The sequence below is a fragment of the Thalassophryne amazonica genome, chromosome 9 (genome assembly GCF_902500255.1).
Source record: "Thalassophryne amazonica chromosome 9, fThaAma1.1, whole genome shotgun sequence".
Taxonomy (NCBI): Eukaryota; Metazoa; Chordata; class Actinopteri; order Batrachoidiformes; family Batrachoididae; genus Thalassophryne; species Thalassophryne amazonica.
The window spans coordinates 90796860-90816513 of NC_047111.1; the positions used below are offsets into that span (position 1 = coordinate 90796860).

General features: G+C 45.6%; 1 protein-coding gene across 1 annotated transcript in view; it reads right to left on the reverse strand.

Moving 5' to 3' along the window:
• Positions 1-19654, reverse strand: part of LOC117517650 (GRB2-associated-binding protein 3-like) — a 68329-nt gene that overhangs the window by 44802 nt on the left and 3873 nt on the right. Inside the window, 1 exon segment of the mRNA XM_034178755.1 lies at positions 239-539. Coding sequence (XP_034034646.1) covers positions 239-539 — 301 coding nt within the window.

Below are 19654 nucleotides of genomic sequence, written 5' to 3' on the forward strand. Positions count from 1 at the left end.
CTGATTCCTTACTCAGCTTCTCAATAGTTGCCATCAGGATATATATTGATTCTGCAAAGATCCCAGCTTCATCTGTGAGATCAAGGTCAGTAAACATTTTTGCATCGAACGCTAACAATTTAAAATCTGAAGCATTTAGAATTTAAATAATGATGGCTTTCATCTGCACGAAACCTGAGTCTAATAAGAACATTTCAGGTTTGACATAACTGTTGCGCTTTCATGTGTAACCATGTACCGGCATCGTCCAGGCTTCCAAACTTGCAGATCTGACTGATGCTGCTGATCCAGCTGTTCATTTCCTCCTCTGTTTTGGCCACTAGGTAAAAAATGCGAGATGAGGTCTTCACCACAAAGAGGTGCTTCCCCTCCAAGTCCCGCTTTATCCGGAGGTGGTCGTTGTACATTTGGACCTCACACTCTGTGAGGTCAATGGTACGGATAGGCTTTTTGGAACTCTTGCTCCGATAGTATTCAAGAACATCAGGATTGCCGCTCATGCGGCCTCTACGAAGCACAAACCAGCGTTTCCTCCATGTCTGCAAAAAATGGGAGAACAATGTGAGGTGTGATGATATATAAAGGAAAGTGTTTTTAACGCTCATAGTTGGTTGTCCATTTTTACCTGAGGCCAAAATCTGGCCACCAGGTATTGCGAAGACTTTGCGCCTGTCTGTTCGTCCGTCCATTTTTCAAGGGTGGGAATAAATTAAGCAAAGCTTGTATAATGAGTTGGAATGTCATGTGAGTCCAGAATGTTTTTAGAACCTTAGACCTCAATAGTTTTAGGAGGAGGAATGCAACCCTTTTATTTTCTGGTAATTATGTATTTTTTATGTTAATTTACTGTCTTGATGTATTTCTAAACTGTTTAGGTTTTTGTTATCATATACACACCATTATTATTATCAGTAATATTATTATTATTGTTACCCGAGGCCATCAAATATGGCCATCGGGTATTGCAAAGGCTTTGCGTCCATCCGTCTGTCCATCTGTCTGTCTGTGCTCAGCATAAGTCCAGTCCTATTACTGCCAGTATCTTCAAATTCACAGGGAACATTCTTGGGACACAAACCTTGGACAAGTTCAAAGATGGCTAACTTTGACCTATTCTAAGGGGTCAAAAGGTTACGACACACTCTTTCATTGATTAAGTGCTCATATGGCCGCGTTATATGCGTTATACTAAACATTCCTAAAATTAATATTAATTGGATGTAAAATGTACAAACAGCTCATATTAGGCTTCTTTGAGATATGTCACGGTAATATGCATGTAATGTGAGACGCGCCTATTTAGTGGGCCCACACTTTGAGACACATCAGATGGGAGAGAGGTTGTGGCTAGCAGCAGGATTTTATATTTAAAGCAAAAGGCACAGAAATGGACCATTTCTCACAGAGCCAAAAATGTTTTATAGTGGTGAAGCTTAGCTAAAATTTCCTTAAAAAAATGTTCATTTTGTGATAAAAGCATGGAATTTGGCACACATATTCTAAATTAACTATTGTTTATTTTCAGATATGGAGCCATCCTGGAGCTGACCTCTAATGAGCTACAGGGGTCAAAATTTTAAAATGCCCCAATCACGTTGAAAACTATACCACATTATTTGTCTTATTGATTCCAAAAAGGTATAGTTTGGACTATCTATAACTGAATGTTATGGGGTAAAAACGGCAAAAATGGTGACAAAGATCAGTTTCAGTTTGTACAGGGTTCAAAAGTTAAAGTTGCTCCAATTTTGTTAAAAAAGTGATGCAAATTATTGGTTGAAATAAAAGGATTAATAAATAGAATAGTTTTGACTGTGCTGAATGCTTGGTCTTCAAAATAAAAGTGAAACAAGGTTGACGTCCATTAGATTCTATGACGTACGTCATGTGTTACCCCGTAACATGATAAGTATGCATGACCATTCCTTTTTAAAATGCTATTAACTCAACCAATAATTTGCATAATTTTTTTTTAATCCAAAATTGGAGCAACTTTAACTTTTGACTACTGTACAAACTGAAACTGACCATTGTTACCATTTTTGCTGTTTTCATTCCATAACGCCACGGAATTCAGTCATAGATAGTCCAAACTCTACCTTTTTGGAATTGTTATGATCAGACAAATAATGTGGGATAGTTTTCAACGTGATTGGAGCATTTTAAAAGTTTGACCCCTGTGTAATTCTTTATTGACCCCTGTAGCTCATTAGAGGTCAGCTCCAGGATGTTTCCATATCTGAAAATAAACATTAGTTAATTTAGAATACGTGTTAAATTCCATGCTTTTACCACAAAATGAACAATTGTTTTGCTGTGCCGCCCCACTATTATTGAAGTGACACCACCGTGTGCTGCCTATGAAGTGTTTTTAGCTGCAAACTTTAACCTTTGAAATTTATAATTTGATATGGAGATTTCATTATTGAGCCATATAGCAGGTGGCAGTGTTCAGCAGGTCTATGATATTTTACATAAGTAAAATGAAGTTGCTTGCACAATTGATCTGGTGCATCGAATTTAACCATCATCTAATCAGTTCATCATCATCATTATCTGCACTTTTAATGCCAAAATCAAAGTCAGTAAGCAGACGTTCCGATAAGAATGCACATGGAACACAGAAATAATGCAACTTTGACTTACCAAGGGTTTTTTTAAATGAATCAAAGCATCGCGATATCAGTTCATTCACATGTATTTTACCATGTTTCAAGACCAGAGGGCACATTTCAAATGGAATTTATAAAAATCATTGAAACTTGTTTTGAATCAGGCCTTATTCACCACAGCACAATATTCGGTCTTTTATGCGCTCTGCAGTTGCAGGCTTTTCGGTGATGGGAGAAGTCCAGGCTCATTGGCCACTTTTTCTCAACATTTTGTGACTTTTTACCTTTGTTCAGCTAACGCCGTGTGCCGTGTGACTGGGCCTACGTTTTGCTATTCTAGGTCTGCTGGCCATGCTTCCTTGGAAAACAGTAAAATATAATGATTAGAGTTGGAAAATTACAATACCATCTGAAGTTATAATGTCAAAAATCTCATAGATCTAGTTTTTATACTTAGCACACGGATCGGCCAATCCTTGCAAAATTCTATGAACAAAAATACAGGACAAATAGATTGACAAATTCATGGTAGGAAACTTTTTCAGATTAAAATTAGAAAAACTGTGCACAGAAATATGTCCTGGGTCATAAATGACCCCACTCGGTCACTTGAGAGTTATCTTGTTGGCCGACACTCACGTTAAGGCAGGTTCCCGTGCATAAAGTGCACAGATGAGTGCACAACATGCTCAGTTTTCAACAGCTGAAAGACAGACTACATGTGAGTTCAGGCACAGCTGAACTCCTTTGCCATAATCCACCCAATGTCCACTATCCATACAGTAGCTGGCTGAAACATCTATAGGATATTAAAACAAAACAAAGCTGCATTTTTTATTGACCTGGTGCATTAAGATTAACCACAGTCTAATCACTTAAACCTCATAATGCAGGGGTGGCCAAGTTCGGTCCTCGAGAGCCACATTCCTGACACTCTTAGTTGTCTCCCTGCTCCAACAAACCTGAATCCAATGAAAGACTCGTTAGTAGACTTTTAATGAGCCTTTCATTGGATTCAGTGTGTTGTGTGTTGGAGCAGGGAGACAACTAAGAGTGTCAGGAATGTGGCTCTCGAGGACCAAACTTGGCCACCCCTGTCATAATGTATCCCTTTACTCTGATGGGTTACACGATTCAAGCATTTATTGTTTCAGAGTTATTGCTTACACAATTTGCTGGAATGGACAAACTAGGCTACTCACTCATCTACAGTTTTGCTGACCAAACTCTATGCTGTTAGCAGTGCAGACGTCATCTTTTTATCTCTATCTCTATCGGGTCACTGAAAGTGTGTCTAACGTGATCTCTTTAAGTTTCATTCTTGGACTTCACAGTGTTAAGCACACTAAATACATTAATGCTTAAATCTGATGTAACACTAGTCCCTCCCTTTACCATCATTTTGTTAGTCATGGGTGTTCATGGGAATTATTACAGATCCTCATAACAGCTAGCCTGGCAAGTTCAAACTCCTTTTTTCCATTTAATATGGTAAGCAAGAGGAACCTCAAATTTCCCAGAAGTAGAAAGAAGAGGAAGTTCACGGTATTTGGCAGAAATTGTCTAATGCAATTCAAGACGTGTTTAAAAAGTATTCATTAGAAATTCAAAAATGCTGAAGGCTCTGGGTGTGGAGGGACTGTCTTGGATGAGACTTCTCTTCAACATTGCATTGATGTCTGGGACAGTGTCTAAGGAGTGACAAACTGGGGTGGTGGTCCCCATATTTAAAAAAGGGGACCACAGAGTGTGTGCCAGTTACAGGGGCATCACACTACTCAGTTTCCCTGATAAAGTCTACTCCAGGGTGCTGGAAAGGAGGGTTCGGCTGATAGTCGAACCTCTAATTGAAAAGAAACAATGGTTCGTCCTGGTCGTGGACCTGGAGGGGGCACGGGTGTATGCCCATCCAGTCTACATGTGTTTTGTGGACTTGGAGAAGGCGTATGAACGGGTACCCTGTGAGATACTGTGGGAGGTGCTGCGGGAGTATGGAGTGAGGGGGTCCTTTCTCAGGGTCATCCAATCTCTGTACTCACAAAGTGAGAGCTGTGTTCAGGTTCTCAGCAGTAAGTTGGTCTCTTTTCCGGTGGGGGTTGGTCTGCGCCTTGTCACCAGTCCTGTTTGTGATATTCATGGACAGGCTATCGAGGTGAGGTTGAGGCAGTTTGGTGGTCTCAGGGTCTCATCACTGCGTTTTGCAGATGATGTGGTCCTGTTGGCTTCATTGGCCTGTGACCTCCAACATTCACTGGATCAGTTCACAGCCAAGTGTGAAGTCGCTAGGATGAGGATCAGCTCCTCTAAATCTGAGGCCATGGTTCTCAGCAGGAAAGCGATGGATTGCCTACTCTGGGTAGGGAGTGTGGCCTTGCCCCAATTGAAGGAGTTCATGTACCTCTGGGTCTTGTTCACAAGTGAGGGGACAATGCAGCGTGAGATTGGCCAGAGAATCAGCGCAGCAGGGGAGGTATTGCATTCGCTCTAACATACTGTTACGAAAAGGAACCTGAACCAAAAGCTGAAGCTCTCGATCTACCAGTCAATCTTCATTCTTACTCTCACCTATGGTCATGAGCAGTAATGTGCGGTGAGGTTGATGGCTGGTGAGGCACTGACTTCATGACAATCAGGTTTACGAACATATGAACTCTACAGAGTAGCTTATTCACCGTTTGATTTGCAGCAGTTAACGGGTTATGTGTAAAATCTCATATGAGCATTCTTTACACATACAAGCTGTAGCACACAAAAAGCACATTTGATAAAAAAAAAGTTATTATGGTCTTACCTTTACTTATAAATGAAGCCTATGTGCTGCTCCTTCTGAACAAAAGCATTGATGACTTGTTTGTAGACGTTTTTCTTATCTTCCTTCAGTTTTAAAAGTCTCTCTGTCTCAGTGGAGATCACTGCCAGGGAAGAAAGTCGTCCTTCATCAGTCCTGTTCCGACTGTATGTTTGGAGTGTTTCCTGGCTTTGAATGTGAGTGGTCGACCGCTTGTCTGTGATGACACTTCTTTGTAAATCCTTCAGGTCACAATATCCCATCTGAGTCCAGACATTGTCAAAAGTTGAGAAAAGAAGGCAGGAAAAGCAGAAAAAGGCAGTTTCTTGCTGGACATCCACACAGTCAGACTTTAAGTGTGTCCCACTCAGTCTGAAAAGAGCAGCTCTTCTGTCACGTAGCTCAAGTGTTGGTCTTCCTTTAATTATTACCTCCTGCTTCGATTGAAAGTCCAGTTTAGAAAACTGTTTCAGTTTGGATATGGAATCTTCCATTCTGAAAGTAAAATAAATGGACTGTGGCTCTTAACTTGCTAACTGTAAATTGTAGCTTGCTGTCACTTATTTTGCATCTGAGGAGTTGCTGCAAGAAGAATCCCTGGGATCAATCACCCTGTGCCCCCTAACATGAGGCAGGAGAAATGCATGCCTCACCTGGTGCCTTTTTGCAGCCGTTTTATGATCACTCAGTACACGAAACACGTTTTACACACACATACAGCTGTTGACAAAAACACTGTACATTATGTGCATCAGCTAAACTGTGGAATTTAAGTTCATACAGCCAAAGTGTTTGACCATTTTAATAGCGACATACAGAGAGACAGTAAGACAGACTCTCACTGCACAGCATGGCAACAGTTAGCCCAGTGACTGCACAATCCAAGGTGGGGCTTAGCTGACTGCTGCCTCACCGCGCATCTCTTCTCAGTATTTGAATGACAAATGTGAAAATTAAGCGATTTTGAATAAAAAAATCTAAAACTGGTGAAGTTAAAAGGAAAATAACTTTATAGTACAAATTACTGGATAAATATAATCATATATATATTTCATTTTACATTGTTTTTCCATGATGACAGGTGAGGCACAGCCTCCCCTTCCTCCCCTGACCACACATCACTGGTCATGAGGGTTGGGTCATGACCGAAAGAACTAGATCGTGGGTACAAACGGCTGAAATGGGCTTCCTTATGTGACCATAGGACCTTTGTGGCCGGGACGGCGGTGGGATTGAACCCCGGACGGCTCGCACTAAAGACCATTCCTCTACCAGGTCAGCCAAAAGGGAATTCCCCGTTAGCCAAGCTAGCAGGAAGGTCTTTTCAATCAGAACCCAGGACCTTCATCCCGCTACATATCTCCCCACCATTTTTGACTTCGTCCCGAAGTCACAGGTGCATTTAAGCATATTCTGTGTCTACCCACATCCTGCCGACAACGGCAATTGTGACTGTAGGACCTTTGTGGCTGGGACAGCGGTGGGATCGAACCCTGGACGGCTCGCACTAAAGACCACTCCTCTGCCAGGTCAGCCAAAGGGGAATTCCCCGTTAGCCAAGCTAGCGGGAACTTCTTTTCAATCAGGACCCAGGACCTTCATCCCGCTACACTTAGGAGGGTGGCTGGTGTCTCCCTTAGAGATAAGGTGAGAAGCTCGGTCAGCCATGGGAGCCCGGAGTATAGCTGCTGCTCCTTCGCGTTGAAAGGAGCCAGCTGAGGTGGTTCATGAATTTGGTAAAGATGCCCCCTGGGCACCTCCCTAGGGAGGTATCCCGGGCAGGTCCATCTGGGAGGAGATCCCGGAGAAGACCCAGACTAGGTGGAGAGATTGTATCTCCACACTGGCCTGGGAATGCTTCAGTATCTCCCAGACAGAGGTGGTTAATGTGGCCTGGGAATATGAAGTTTGGTGTCCCCTGCTGGAGCTGTTGCCCCCACGACCGGATCCCAGATAAGTGGTTGAAGATGAGTGATGAATGTTTTAGCTGCTCTAACTGGAAGATTTATTGATAACACTAAGTATTTAGAACTCCAGATCTCTCACTGTAAACATGGCATCTGGGTTTTTACAGGACAGAAAGTGATATCATTGTTAAATTTAAATATCTATATTATAATAGCCAAGTGGCCTCTCTGTGCATGCGTGTGTATGTCTTCGATCATGCAGAAGCCAGGAGAGCTGATATTTGCTGTTTGGTATGCTTATGTATTTTAGGTCAAGGATGAATGCTGCTCCAAGTGGAAAGTTGATGGGACTAATATTTTTGGAGAAATTAGCCATCTTAGCTAAGCAGTAAACAATGGATGTTGTGCTGCAATGGGAGTTCGGGGTTTTGGGGTTTTAAATGTTGTTATTGTGGTTCATGTTAGTGTTTTTAGTGTTATTGATTTACTGTGGGTCAGCACGGTGGTTTAGTGGTTAGCACTGTTGCCTCACAGCGAGAAGGTCATGGGTTCAATTCCCACCTCTGGCCTTTCTGTGTGGAGTTTGCATGTTCTCCCTGTGTTTGTGTGGGTTTCCTCCGGGTGCTTCGGTTTCCTCCCACATCCAAAGACATGCGGGTTAGGTGGACTGGCATCTTTAAAATTGTCTGTGCGTGTGTGTAACTTTGATCACAGAGAAACCGTGGACAGCTGACATTTGCCATTTGGTATGCTTATGTATTTTGGGTCAAGAATGAACACCGCCAAAATGGAATGTTGATAGGACTAATATTTCTGGAGAAACTGAGGATAATAGCTAACAACACTGAATAATGGACATTGCTAACTACATTCTGGACTCACACGCCAATCGAGCAGCGGACGGTAAATCAGCTTATATTAACAGTGTCACTGCATATGTGCGTGAGATTGCTCGGTAAGTTCAATGTAAGTAGATAATAAAATTGTAAATACGTTAAACAAATACATGGATGACATAAGAAAGTGAAAACATTTATTTCCATTGTAGTCCATTTTAAAATCAAATGATAAAATAGAAGTAATAATAAAATAAAAATATAACGCAATGCAAAATACCCTTAGCCATATAAGCAGTGTTTTTTTTTATAATTGTCAGTTGCTTAATTAATTATTAAGATCCTATTGCCTTACATACAATTTGTACATGTTCAAATCAAATCTTCATTTGTTCATGTTGTGCAAATCAAGGAATATTTGTAGCTCACCCTCTGTGCATTGGCACGTATTAATGAGATAAATTTAATTCCATAAGAAATAAGCTTTGAGTTAGTGGACGTTACCATGCATGCTAACATCTGTAAAAATGTCTTGTAAATGACTGCAGAGGTGTTATCAGGTTCCAAAAACAGCATTTCCACTTTTAGGAGTGTTTATTTCTCGCTACCTTTTACATAATATATCACACAGAGGTTATACGAGCTAGTTGCCAACCTGTGACATCACCATGCTAACATCAGTGAAATATCTTGTCAATAATTTCAGGGGTGTTATTGGGTTTCAAAAATAGCATTTTCAGTTTTAGAAGTGCTTATTTCTCGCTAGCTTTTACATAATATATGAGAAACATGCATATAAACACAAAACAAGCGGTTTTGGAAAGACCAGCCACTGATGTCACGGTGCAACTGTATGTTGTGTGGGCCGCTGAAGAGGAGGTACTGCTGGCCCACCACCACCAGATGGCGCCCCGCTTGGAGTGTGGGCTCCAAGCACGAGAGGGCGTCGGACCTACTGGGAGTGACAGCTGTCACACATCATCAACACCAGCTGTCACTCATCAACCACATCCTCCATAAAAGCCAGACTGCCACTCCACCTCCCCGCCGAGAAATCAGCTACCACTCAGGTAACCTTCTCTGCGGTGATTTTCTGTGACTAAACATTGTTCTGTGTGCAGCCGTTTTTCTGTGGCTACAGTCTGAAGCTGGATTGGTGGATAGTGTGAGCGCGACGTCTTCGCCTCTCACTCCTTCCAGGGAAGTGACTGACAGGAGCTGCACGGGTGATTCTGTGTCTGGAGGTGGAGGTTTTCCCTCCTGGACGAATTAAGCACTGAAAGATTGCTGGGTGTGTATTCACACACCCACCATTAACTATTTCTGTTTCTGCCAACAGTACAGGGTCTGACTGCTGAAGACAGTGGCCACCTGGGGCGCAGGACTTGGCGGCTCCGGTGTTCTTCAGATCCGTTGGCGGTGGAAACTGTGTGGGATGTCTTCTCTGGCCAGACGTCTTCTATCTTCGAGCCTGCCCACACATCACCTTGTGTATGATTGACCATCCTCATCCTCTGTTATTGTCTGTATTTCGTTGTGCGATTCACAACATTAAATTGTTACTTTTTGGCTTATCCATTGTCCGTTCCTTAATGCCCCCTGTTGTGGGTCCGTGTCACTACACTTTCACAACAGGATTTCTCGGCCGGCGTCATGGATCCCGAGGGGCGTCAACCATCGCTTGAACAGCCAATGGAAGAGCGAGGTGCACAGGTGTCAGCAGGAGGCATGTTAGGTGAGCTGCAGCAAATCTTAACCGCTTTCACTGCTCAGTTGGACTTAGTCACTGAGCGGAATGTAATTCTCAATCGGAGGATGGAGGCTCTCACCGCCCAGGTGGAAGCGCAGGCTCAGGGCGCTGCTGCAGCACCTCCTCCTGCTGACCGGAGGCCTGAAACAGACATTCCGCTGGTCGTTCAACGAACCCCCCCACCGTCCCCTGAAGCATACATAAGCCCTCCGGAGCCGTACGGAGGCTGTGTCGAGACATGCGCGGACTTCTTAATGCAGTGCTCGCTCGTCTTTTCACAGCGTCCCGTCATGTACGCGCCAGACGCTAGCCGGGTGGCTTACGTTATAAATTTGCTTCGAGGAGAGGCACGCGCCTGGGCTATGGCGCTCTGGGAGCAGAATTCACGGCTCCTAATGTCATACGCTGGGTTTGTGAGGGAGTTCAGACAAGTGTTCGACCACCCTCATAGAGGCGAGACCGCTTCAAGCGTGCTGCTGTCGATAAGACTGGGGTGCTGGAGCGCAGCTAAGTATGCAGTCGACTTCCGCATCGTGGCAGCGCGAGCCGGCTGGAATGCTGTTGTGCTCCGCGCCGCCTTTGTAAACAGACTGTCTCTGGTCCTTAAGGAGCACCTGGTGGCGAAGGACGAGCCGCGGGATTTAGACGGGCTTATCGACCTGGCTATACGGTTGGACAACCGATTAACAGAACACCGACGGGAGCGAGACGAAGGGTGTGGTCAGGCACAAGCCATCCCTCTTCCTCCCGGGTCCGAAAGGAAGCCGTCTTCCCCACGCTCCACAGCCAGGGCACTCCACGTGACGACAGCTCCCCCTGCTGCCGTTGCTATGGAAACGAGCAGGGCCAAAAGGCGATCAGATCAGAGACAAAGGAGGCTGGTCCGTGGGGAGTGTTTTCTCTGCAGCTCACCTGAGCACACGCAGAAAAACTGCCCCAAACGGTCAAAACAGCAGCACTCGTCCTTAGAGACTGGGCTAAGGGTGGGTCATAATACCCACACGGGGAAAACCCGTAAATCTGCACGAATCCCAGTCACAATCCTAAGTGAGGAGTTAACCCTTCACGCCCCAGCACTAGTAGACACGGGGTCGGAAGGGAATCTGCTGGACAGCAGATGGGCAAAGGAAGTTGGGCTCCCTCTGGTGGCTCTGCCTTCACCTTTGAAGGTACGGGCACTAGATGGCACCCTTCTTCCATTAATCACACACCAGACACAGCCCGTGACATTGGTTGTGTCTGGGAATCAAAGGGAGGAGATTGTGTTTTATGTAAAACCTTCTACCTCCCGAGTGATTTTAGGGTTTCCATGGATGGTGAAGCACAATCCCCGGATTGATTGGCCGTCTGGGGTTGTGACGCAGTGGAGCGAAACCTGCCACCGGGAATGTTTAGGATCCTCGGTTCCACCCGGTGTGACAGCTAATGAGGAGGTCAAAGTCCCCCCCAATCTGACGGCGGTGCCGGAGGAGTACCACGATCTTGCTGACGTCTTCAGCAAAGATCTGGCACTCACTCTTCCCCCGCACCGACCGTACGATTGTGCCATCGATTTGATCCCGGGCACTGAGTACCCGTCCAGCAGGCTGTACAACCTCTCACGTCCGGAACGCGAATCAGTGGAAACCTACATCCGGGACTCATTAGCTGCCGGGCTGATCCGGAACTCCACCTCCCCGATGGGTGCTGGTTTCTTTTTTGTGGGCAAGAAAGACGGCGGACTCCATCCATGCATTGATTACAGGTGGCTGAACGAGATCACGGTTCGCAACCGATTCACTCTGCCCCTGTTTGTTAGATTCAGTGTTCACGCCCCTGCATGGAGCCCAAATTTTCACAAAACTGGATCTTAGAAATGCGTACCACCTGGTTCGGATCCGGAAGGGAGACGAGTGGAAGACGGTATTTAACACCCCCTTAGGTCACTTTGAGTACCTGGTCATGCCGTTCGGCCTCACAAACGCCCCCGCGACGTTCCAAGCATTGGTTAATGACGTCTTGCGGGACTTCCTGCATTGGTTTGTCTTCGTATATCTAGACGATATACTCATCTTTCTCCGGACCCTGAGACTCATGTCCAGCATGTACGTCAGGTCCTGCAGCGGTTGTTGGAGAACCGGCTGTTTGTGAAGGGCGAGAAGTGCGAGTTCCACCGTACTTCTTTGTCCTTCCTGGGGTTTATCATCTCCTCCAACTCCGTCGCCCCTGACCCGGCCAAGGTTGCGGCGGTGAGAGATTGGCCCCAACCAACAAGCCGTAGGAAACTACAACAGTTCCTCGGCTTTGCAAATTTCTATTGGAGGTTCATTAAGGGCTACAGTCAGGTGGTTAGCCCCCTGACTGCCCTGACCTCCACTAAAGTCCCCTTCACCTGGTCGGATCGGTGCGAAGCCACGTTTAGGGAGTTGAAACGCCGGTTCTCGACTGCGCCAGTTCTGGTGCAGCCTGATCCTAATCGCCAGTTCATAGTTGAAGTGGATGCCTCTGACTCAGGGATAGGAGCCGTGCTATCCCAGAGCAGGGAGTTCGATAAGGTACTCCACCCTTGTGCCTATTTTTCCCGCAGGTTGACCCCGGCTGAAAGGAATTATGATGTCGGCAACCGGGAACTCCTGGCGGTAAAGGAGGCTCTTGAGGAGTGGAGACACCTGTTGGAGGGAGCGACGGTGCCCTTCACGGTTTTCACGGCCCATCAGAACCTGGAGTACATCTGGACCGCCAAGCGGCTGAACCCCAGGCAAGCCCGCTGGTCACTGTTCTTTGGGCTCTTTGACTTCCAGATCACATATCGCCCCGGGACCAAGAACCAACGATCGGATGCCCTGTCCCGGGTGCACGAAGAGGAGGTCAAGGTCGAGTTGTCGGACCCAACAGAGACCATCATCCCCGAGTCCACTGTCGTGGCCACCCTCACCTGGGACGTGGAGAAGACCATCCGGGAGGCCCTGGCACGGAACCCGGACCCGGGAACCGGCCCGAGGAACAAACTGTACGTCCCACCAGAGGCCAGAGCTGCGGTTTTGGACTTCTGTCACGGTTCCAAGCTCTCCTGTCATCCGGGGGTGCGCAGAACCGTGGCAGTGGTCCAGCAGCACCACCACTATATTTGCCTCTACTGGTGGTTGGCTCTCACTGCGGTATTGTATCACTTCCTGTTCCGGAGCACAGCGGTGTTTTTCTGTATCTGTTAGCTGTTTAATCTGCGCAGTTAGATTGATCTAGTTATCTAGATTACGATTTGTTTCCCAGTGTAATCGTTACGTGCCTTAACTAAAGCACTCCTTCTGCTGAATCACCTCTAAATTATTTACACATTATTCACTTTGCGTGTTTTTAGGAATCTGCTAGGTTAGCGTAGCTACTAGCTCTTAGCCGATTTAGCATGGCGGCTTCTCCTGTCTCTCCCGCACTTTTCTGCTCTGGGTGTGAAATGTTTAGTTATTCCTCAGCCTCTTTTGGCAGTAATGGTACTTGTAATAAGTGTAGCTTATTCGTAGCTTTGGAGGCCAGGCTGGGCGAATTGGAGACTCGGCTCCGCACCGTGGAAAATTCTACAGCTAGCCAGGCCCCTGTAGTCATTGCGGACCAAGGTAGCTTAGCCGCCGTTAGTTCCCCCCTGGCAGATCCCGAGCAGTCGGGAAAGCAGGCTGACTGGGTGACTGTGAGGAGGAAGCGTAGCCCTAAACAGAAGCCCCGTGTACACCGCCAACCTGTTCACATCTCTAACCGTTTTTCCCCACTCGACGACACACCCACCGAGGATCAAACTCTGGTTATTGGCGACTCTGTTTTGAGAAATGTGAAGTTAGCGACACCAGCAACCATAGTCAATTGTCTTCCGGGGGCCAGAGCAGGCAACATTGAAGGAAATTTGAAACTGCTGGCTAAGGCTAAGCGTAAATTTGGTAAGATTGTAATTCACGTCGGCAGTAATGACACTCGGTTACGCCAATCGGAGGTCACTAAAATTAACATTAAATCGGTGTGTAACTTTGCAAAAACAATGTCGGACTCTGTAGTTTTCTCTGGGCCCCTCCCCAATCGGACCGGGAGTGACATGTTTAGCCGCATGTTCTCCCTGAATTGCTGGCTGTCTGAGTGGTGTCCAAAAAATGAGGTGGGCTTCATAGATAATTGGCAAAGCTTCTGGGGAAAACCTGGTCTTGTTAGGAGAGACGGCATCCATCCCACTTTGGATGGAGCAGCTCTCATTTCTAGAAATCTGGCCAATTTTCTTAAATCCTCCAAACTGTGACTATCCAGGGTTGGGACCAGGAAGCAGAGTTGTAGTCTTACACACCTCTCTGCAGCTTCTCTCCCCCTGCCATCCCCTCATTACCCCATCCCCGTAGAGACAGTGCCTGCTCCCAGACCACCAATAACCAGCAAAAATCTATTTAAGCATAAAAATTCAAAAAGAAAAAATAATATAGCACCTTCAACTGCACCACAGACTAAAACAGTTAAATGTGGTCTATTAAACATTAGGTCTCTCTCTTCTAAGTCCCTGTTGGTAAATTATATAATAATTGATCAACATATTGATTTATTCTGCCTAACAGAAACCTGGTTACAGCAGGATGAATATGTTAGTTTAAATGAGTCAACACCCCCGAGTCACACTAACTGTCAGAATGCTCGTAGCACGGGCCGGGGCGGAGGATTAGCAGCAATCTTCCATTCCAGCTTATTAATTAATCAAAAACCCAGACAGAGCTTTAATTCATTTGAAAGCTTGTCTCTTAGTCTTGTCCATCCAAATTGGAAGTCCCAAAAACCAGTTTTATTTGTTATTATCTATCGTCCACCTGGTCGTTACTGTGAGTTTCTCTGTGAATTTTCAGACCTTTTGTCTGACTTAGTGCTTAGCTCAGATAAGATAATTATAGTGGGCGATTTTAACATCCACACAGATGCTGAGAATGACAGCCTCAACACTGCATTTAATCTATTATTAGACTCTATTGGCTTTGCTCAAAAAGTAAATGAGTCCACCCACCACTTTAATCATATCTTAGATCTTGTTCTGACTTATGGTATGGAAATAGAAGACTTAACAGTATTCCCTGAAAACTCCCTTCTGTCTGATCATTTCTTAATAACATTTCCATTTACTCTGATGGACTACCCAGCAGTGGGGAATAAGTTTCATTACACTAGAAGTCTTTCAGAAAGCGCTGTAACTAGGTTTAAGGATATGATTCCTTCTTTATGTTCTCTAATGCCATATACCAACACAGTGCAGAATAGCTACCTAAACTCTGTAAGGGAGATAGAGTATCTCGTCAATAGTTTTACATTCTCATTGAAGACAACTTTGGATGCTGTAGCTCCTCTGAAAAAGAGAGCTTTAAATCAGAAGTGTCTGACTCCGTGGTATAACTCACAAACTCGTAGCTTAAAGCAGATAACCCGTAAGTTGGAGAGGAAATGGCGTCTCACTAATTTAGGAGATCTTCACTTAGCCTGGAAAAAGAGTCTGTTGCTCTATAAAAAAGCCCTCCGTAAAGCTAGGACATCTTTCTACTCATCACTAATTGAAGAAAATAAGAACAACCCCAGGTTTCTTTTCAGCACTGTAGCCAGGCTGACAAAGAGTCAGAGCTCTATTGAGCTGAATATTCCATTAACTTTAACTAGTAATGACTTCATGACTTTCTTTGCTAACAAAATTTTAACTATTAGAGAAAAAATTACTCATAACCATCCCAAAGACGTATCGTTATCTTTGGCTGCTTTCAGTGATGCCGGTATTTGGTTAGACTCTTTCTCTCCGATTGTTCTGTCTGAGTTATTTTCATTAGCTAAACTGCAGGATTGTCTTGCAGACATGAAGACATGGATGACCTCTAATTTCCTGCTTTTAAACTCAGATAAATCTGAAGTTATTGTACTTGGCCCCACAAATCTTAGAAACATGGTGTCTAACCAGATCCTTACTCTGGATGGCATTACCCTGACCTCTAGTAATACTGTGAGAAATCTTGGAGTCATTTTTGATCAGGATATGTCATTCAAAGCGCATATTAAACAAATATGTAGGACTGCTTTTTTGCATTTACGCAATATCTCTAAAATCAGAAAGGTCTTGTCTCAGAGTGATGCTGAAAAACTAATTCATGCATTTATTTCCTCTAGGCTGGACTATTGTAATTCATTATTATCAGGTTGTCCTAAAAGTTCCCTAAAAAGCCTTCAGTTAATTCAAAATGCTGCAGCTAGAGTACTGACGGGGACTAGAAGTTAGAGAGCATATCTCACCCATATTGGCCTCTCTTCATTGGCTTCCTGTTAATTCTAGAATAGAATTTAAAATTCTTCTTCTTACTTATAAGGTTTTGAATAATCAGGTCCCATCTTATCTTAGGGACCTCGTAGTACCATATCACCCCAATAGAGCGCTTCGCTCTCAGACTGCAGGCTTACTTAGGGTTTGTAAGAGTAGAATGGGAGGCAGAGCCTTCAGCTTTCAGGCTCCTCTCCTGTGGAACCAGCTCCCAATTCAGATCAGGGAGACAGACACCCTCTCTACTTTTAAGATTAGTCTTAAAACTTTCCTTTTTGCTAAAGCTTATAGTTAGGGCTGGATCAGGTGACCCTAAACCATCCCTTAGTTATGCTGCTATAGACGTAGACTGCTGGGGGGTTCCCATGATGCACTGTTTCTTTCTCTTTTTGCTCTGTATGCACCACTCTGCATTTAATCATTAGTGATCGATCTCTGCTCCCCTCCACAGCATGTCTTTTTCCTGGTTCTCTCCCTCAGCCCCAACCAGTCCCAGCAGAAGACTGCCCCTCCCTGAGCCTGGTTCTGCTGGAGGTTTCTTCCTGTTAAAAGGGAGTTTTTCCTTCCCACTGTAGCCAAGTGCTTGCTCACAGGGGGTCGTTTTGACCGTTGGGGTTTTACATAATTATTGTATGGCCTTGCCTTACAATATAAAGCGCCTTGGGGCAACTGTTTGTTGTGATTTGGCGCTATATAAAAAAATTGATTGATTGATTCTGGTGGGCGTCTATGGAAACCGACGTCCGGGATTACGTCCAGGCCTGTACCACCTGTGCCAGGGGCAAGGCTGACCACAAGAGGACTTCGGGCCTCCTCCAGCCTCTACCGGTGCCTCACCGCCCCTGGTCCCACATCAGCCTGGACTTCATCACGGGCCTCCCGCCGTCCCAGGGCAACACCACCATCCTCACGATAGTGGACCGGTTCTCCAAGGCGGCCCACTTTGTGGCCCTCCCAAAGCTCCTGACGGCCCAGGAGACGGCAGACCTCCTGGTCCACCACGTCGTGCTTCTGCATGGGATAACATCGGACATTGTCTCAGATCGTGGTCCTCAGTTCTCTTCCCAAGTCTGGAGGAGTTTCTGCAGGGAACTGGGGGCCACCGTGAGTCTCTCGTCCGGGTATCACCCTCAGACAAACGGACAGGCAGAGCGGGCTAACCAGGAGCTGGAGCAGGCCCTCCGCTGTGTGACCTCCGCGCACCCGATGGCCTGGAGCAACCATCTGGCCTGGATCGAGTATGCCCACAACAGCCAAGTGTCGTCTGACACCGGCCTCTCCCCGTTTGAGGTGTGTTTGGGGTACCAGCCCCCATTGTTCCCGCTCGTGGAGGGAGAGGTCGGTGTGCCCTCGGTCCAGGCCCACCTCAGGAGGTGCCGCCGGGTGTGGCGGACCGCCCATTCTGCCCTGTTGAAGGCCCGGACGAGGGCCAAGGCCCATGCAGACCGCCGGCGTTCCCCGGCCCCTGCATACCAGCCCGGGCAGGAGGTGTGGTTGTCGACCAAGGACATCCCGCTTCAAGTGGAGTCACAAAAACTCAAGGACCGGTTTATTGGACCATTTCCCATCCTCAAGGTCCTCAGTCCGGCTGCAGTGAAGCTAAAGCTGCCAGCTTCACTGCGGATCCACCCGGTTTTTCATGTGTCACGTCTCAAACCTCATCACACCTCACCACTCTGCACCCCTGGACCTGCACCGCGTCCTGCCCGGATCGTCGTCGGGGAGCTGGCATGGACCGTGCGTTGGCTCCTGGATGTCCGTCGTAAGGGTCGGGGGTTCCAGTATCTGGTGGACTGGAAGGGGTATGGACCCGAAGAACGTTCCTGGGTGAAGAGGAGCTTCATCCTGGACCCTGCCCTCCTGGCCGACTTCTACGCCCGGCACCCGGACAAGCCTGGTCGGGCGCCAGGAGGCGCCGTTGAGGGGGGGGTCCTGTTGTGTGGGCCGCTGAAGAGGAGGTACTGCTGGCCCACCACCACCAGATGGCGCCCCGCTTGGAGTGCGGGCTCCAAGCACGAGAGGGCGTCGGACCTACTGGGAGTGACAGCTGTCACACATCATCAACACCAGCTGTCACTCATCAACCACATCCTCCATAAAAGCCGGACTGCCACTCCACCTCCCCGCCGAGAAATCAGCTACCACTCAGGTAACCTTCTCTGCGGTGATTTTCTGTGACTAAACATTGTTCTGTGTGCAGCCGTTTTCCTGTGGCTACAGTCTGAAGCTGGATTGGCGGATAGTGTGAGCGCGACGTCTTCGCCTCTCACTCCTTCCAGGGAAGTGACTGACAGGAGCTGCACGGGTGATTCTGTGTCTGGAGGTGGAGGTTTTAAGCACTGAAAGATTGCTGGGTGTGTATTAACTATTTCTGTTTCTGCCAGCAGTACCGGGTCTGACTGCTGAAGACAGTGGCCACCTGGGGCGCAGGACTTGGCGGCTCCGGTATTCTTCAGATCTGTTGGCGGTGGAAACTGTGTGGGATCCGGCTCTTCTCTGGCCAGACGTCTTCTATCTTCGAGCCTGTCCACACATCACCTTGTGTATGATTGACCATCCTCATCCTCTGTTATTGTCTGTATTTCGTTGTGCGATTCACAACATTAAATTGTTACTTTTTGGCTTATCCATTGTCCATTCCTTAACGCCCCCTGTTGTGGGTCTGTGTCACTACACTTTCGCAACACTGTACTCTGATTGGCTCTCACTTGCGCCACTCAAAAACAAAACTGAACAGATTGAAAACACTGATCTCTATATAACATCATCTATTTCAATCACTGATCTATATATACAGATCAGTGATTGAAAAAGAACTTGAATTTTTAACCTCTTAAAGTAGGTCAAGGTTAGCCATCTTTGAAGATCTGTGTCCCAAGAATGTTCCCTGTAAATAGGACTGAATTATATGGACATATGGACAGATGGATGGACAGATGCAAACAAGCCTTTGTAATAGACAATAGCCACATTTGATGGCCTCAGGTAACAATAATAATAATAATAATAATAATAATAATAATAATAATAATAATAATAATAATAATAATAATAATAATAGTGTCTATATGATAACAACAAGAAAATGAAAAAACTTTTTCAATTTTCACTTTTAATTGTGGTCCATTTAAAATTCAAATGACAAATTAGAAGTAAAAATAAAATAATAATAATAATAATAATAACAATAATAATAATAACAATAATCATAATAATCATAACAATAAGTGTGTATATGATAACAAGAACCTAAACAATTTATAAATACATTAAGACAGTAAATTAACATAAAAATATTACATAATCAACAGGAAATAAAATCCTCTTCTAAAAACTACTGAGGTCTAAGGTCTAAGAATCTAAAAACATTCTGGACTCACACGCCATTCCAACTCATTATACAGTATAAGCTTTGCTTAATTTATTACCGCCATTGAAAAATGACAGCAACCAATTTTCTAAACACTACCCAATC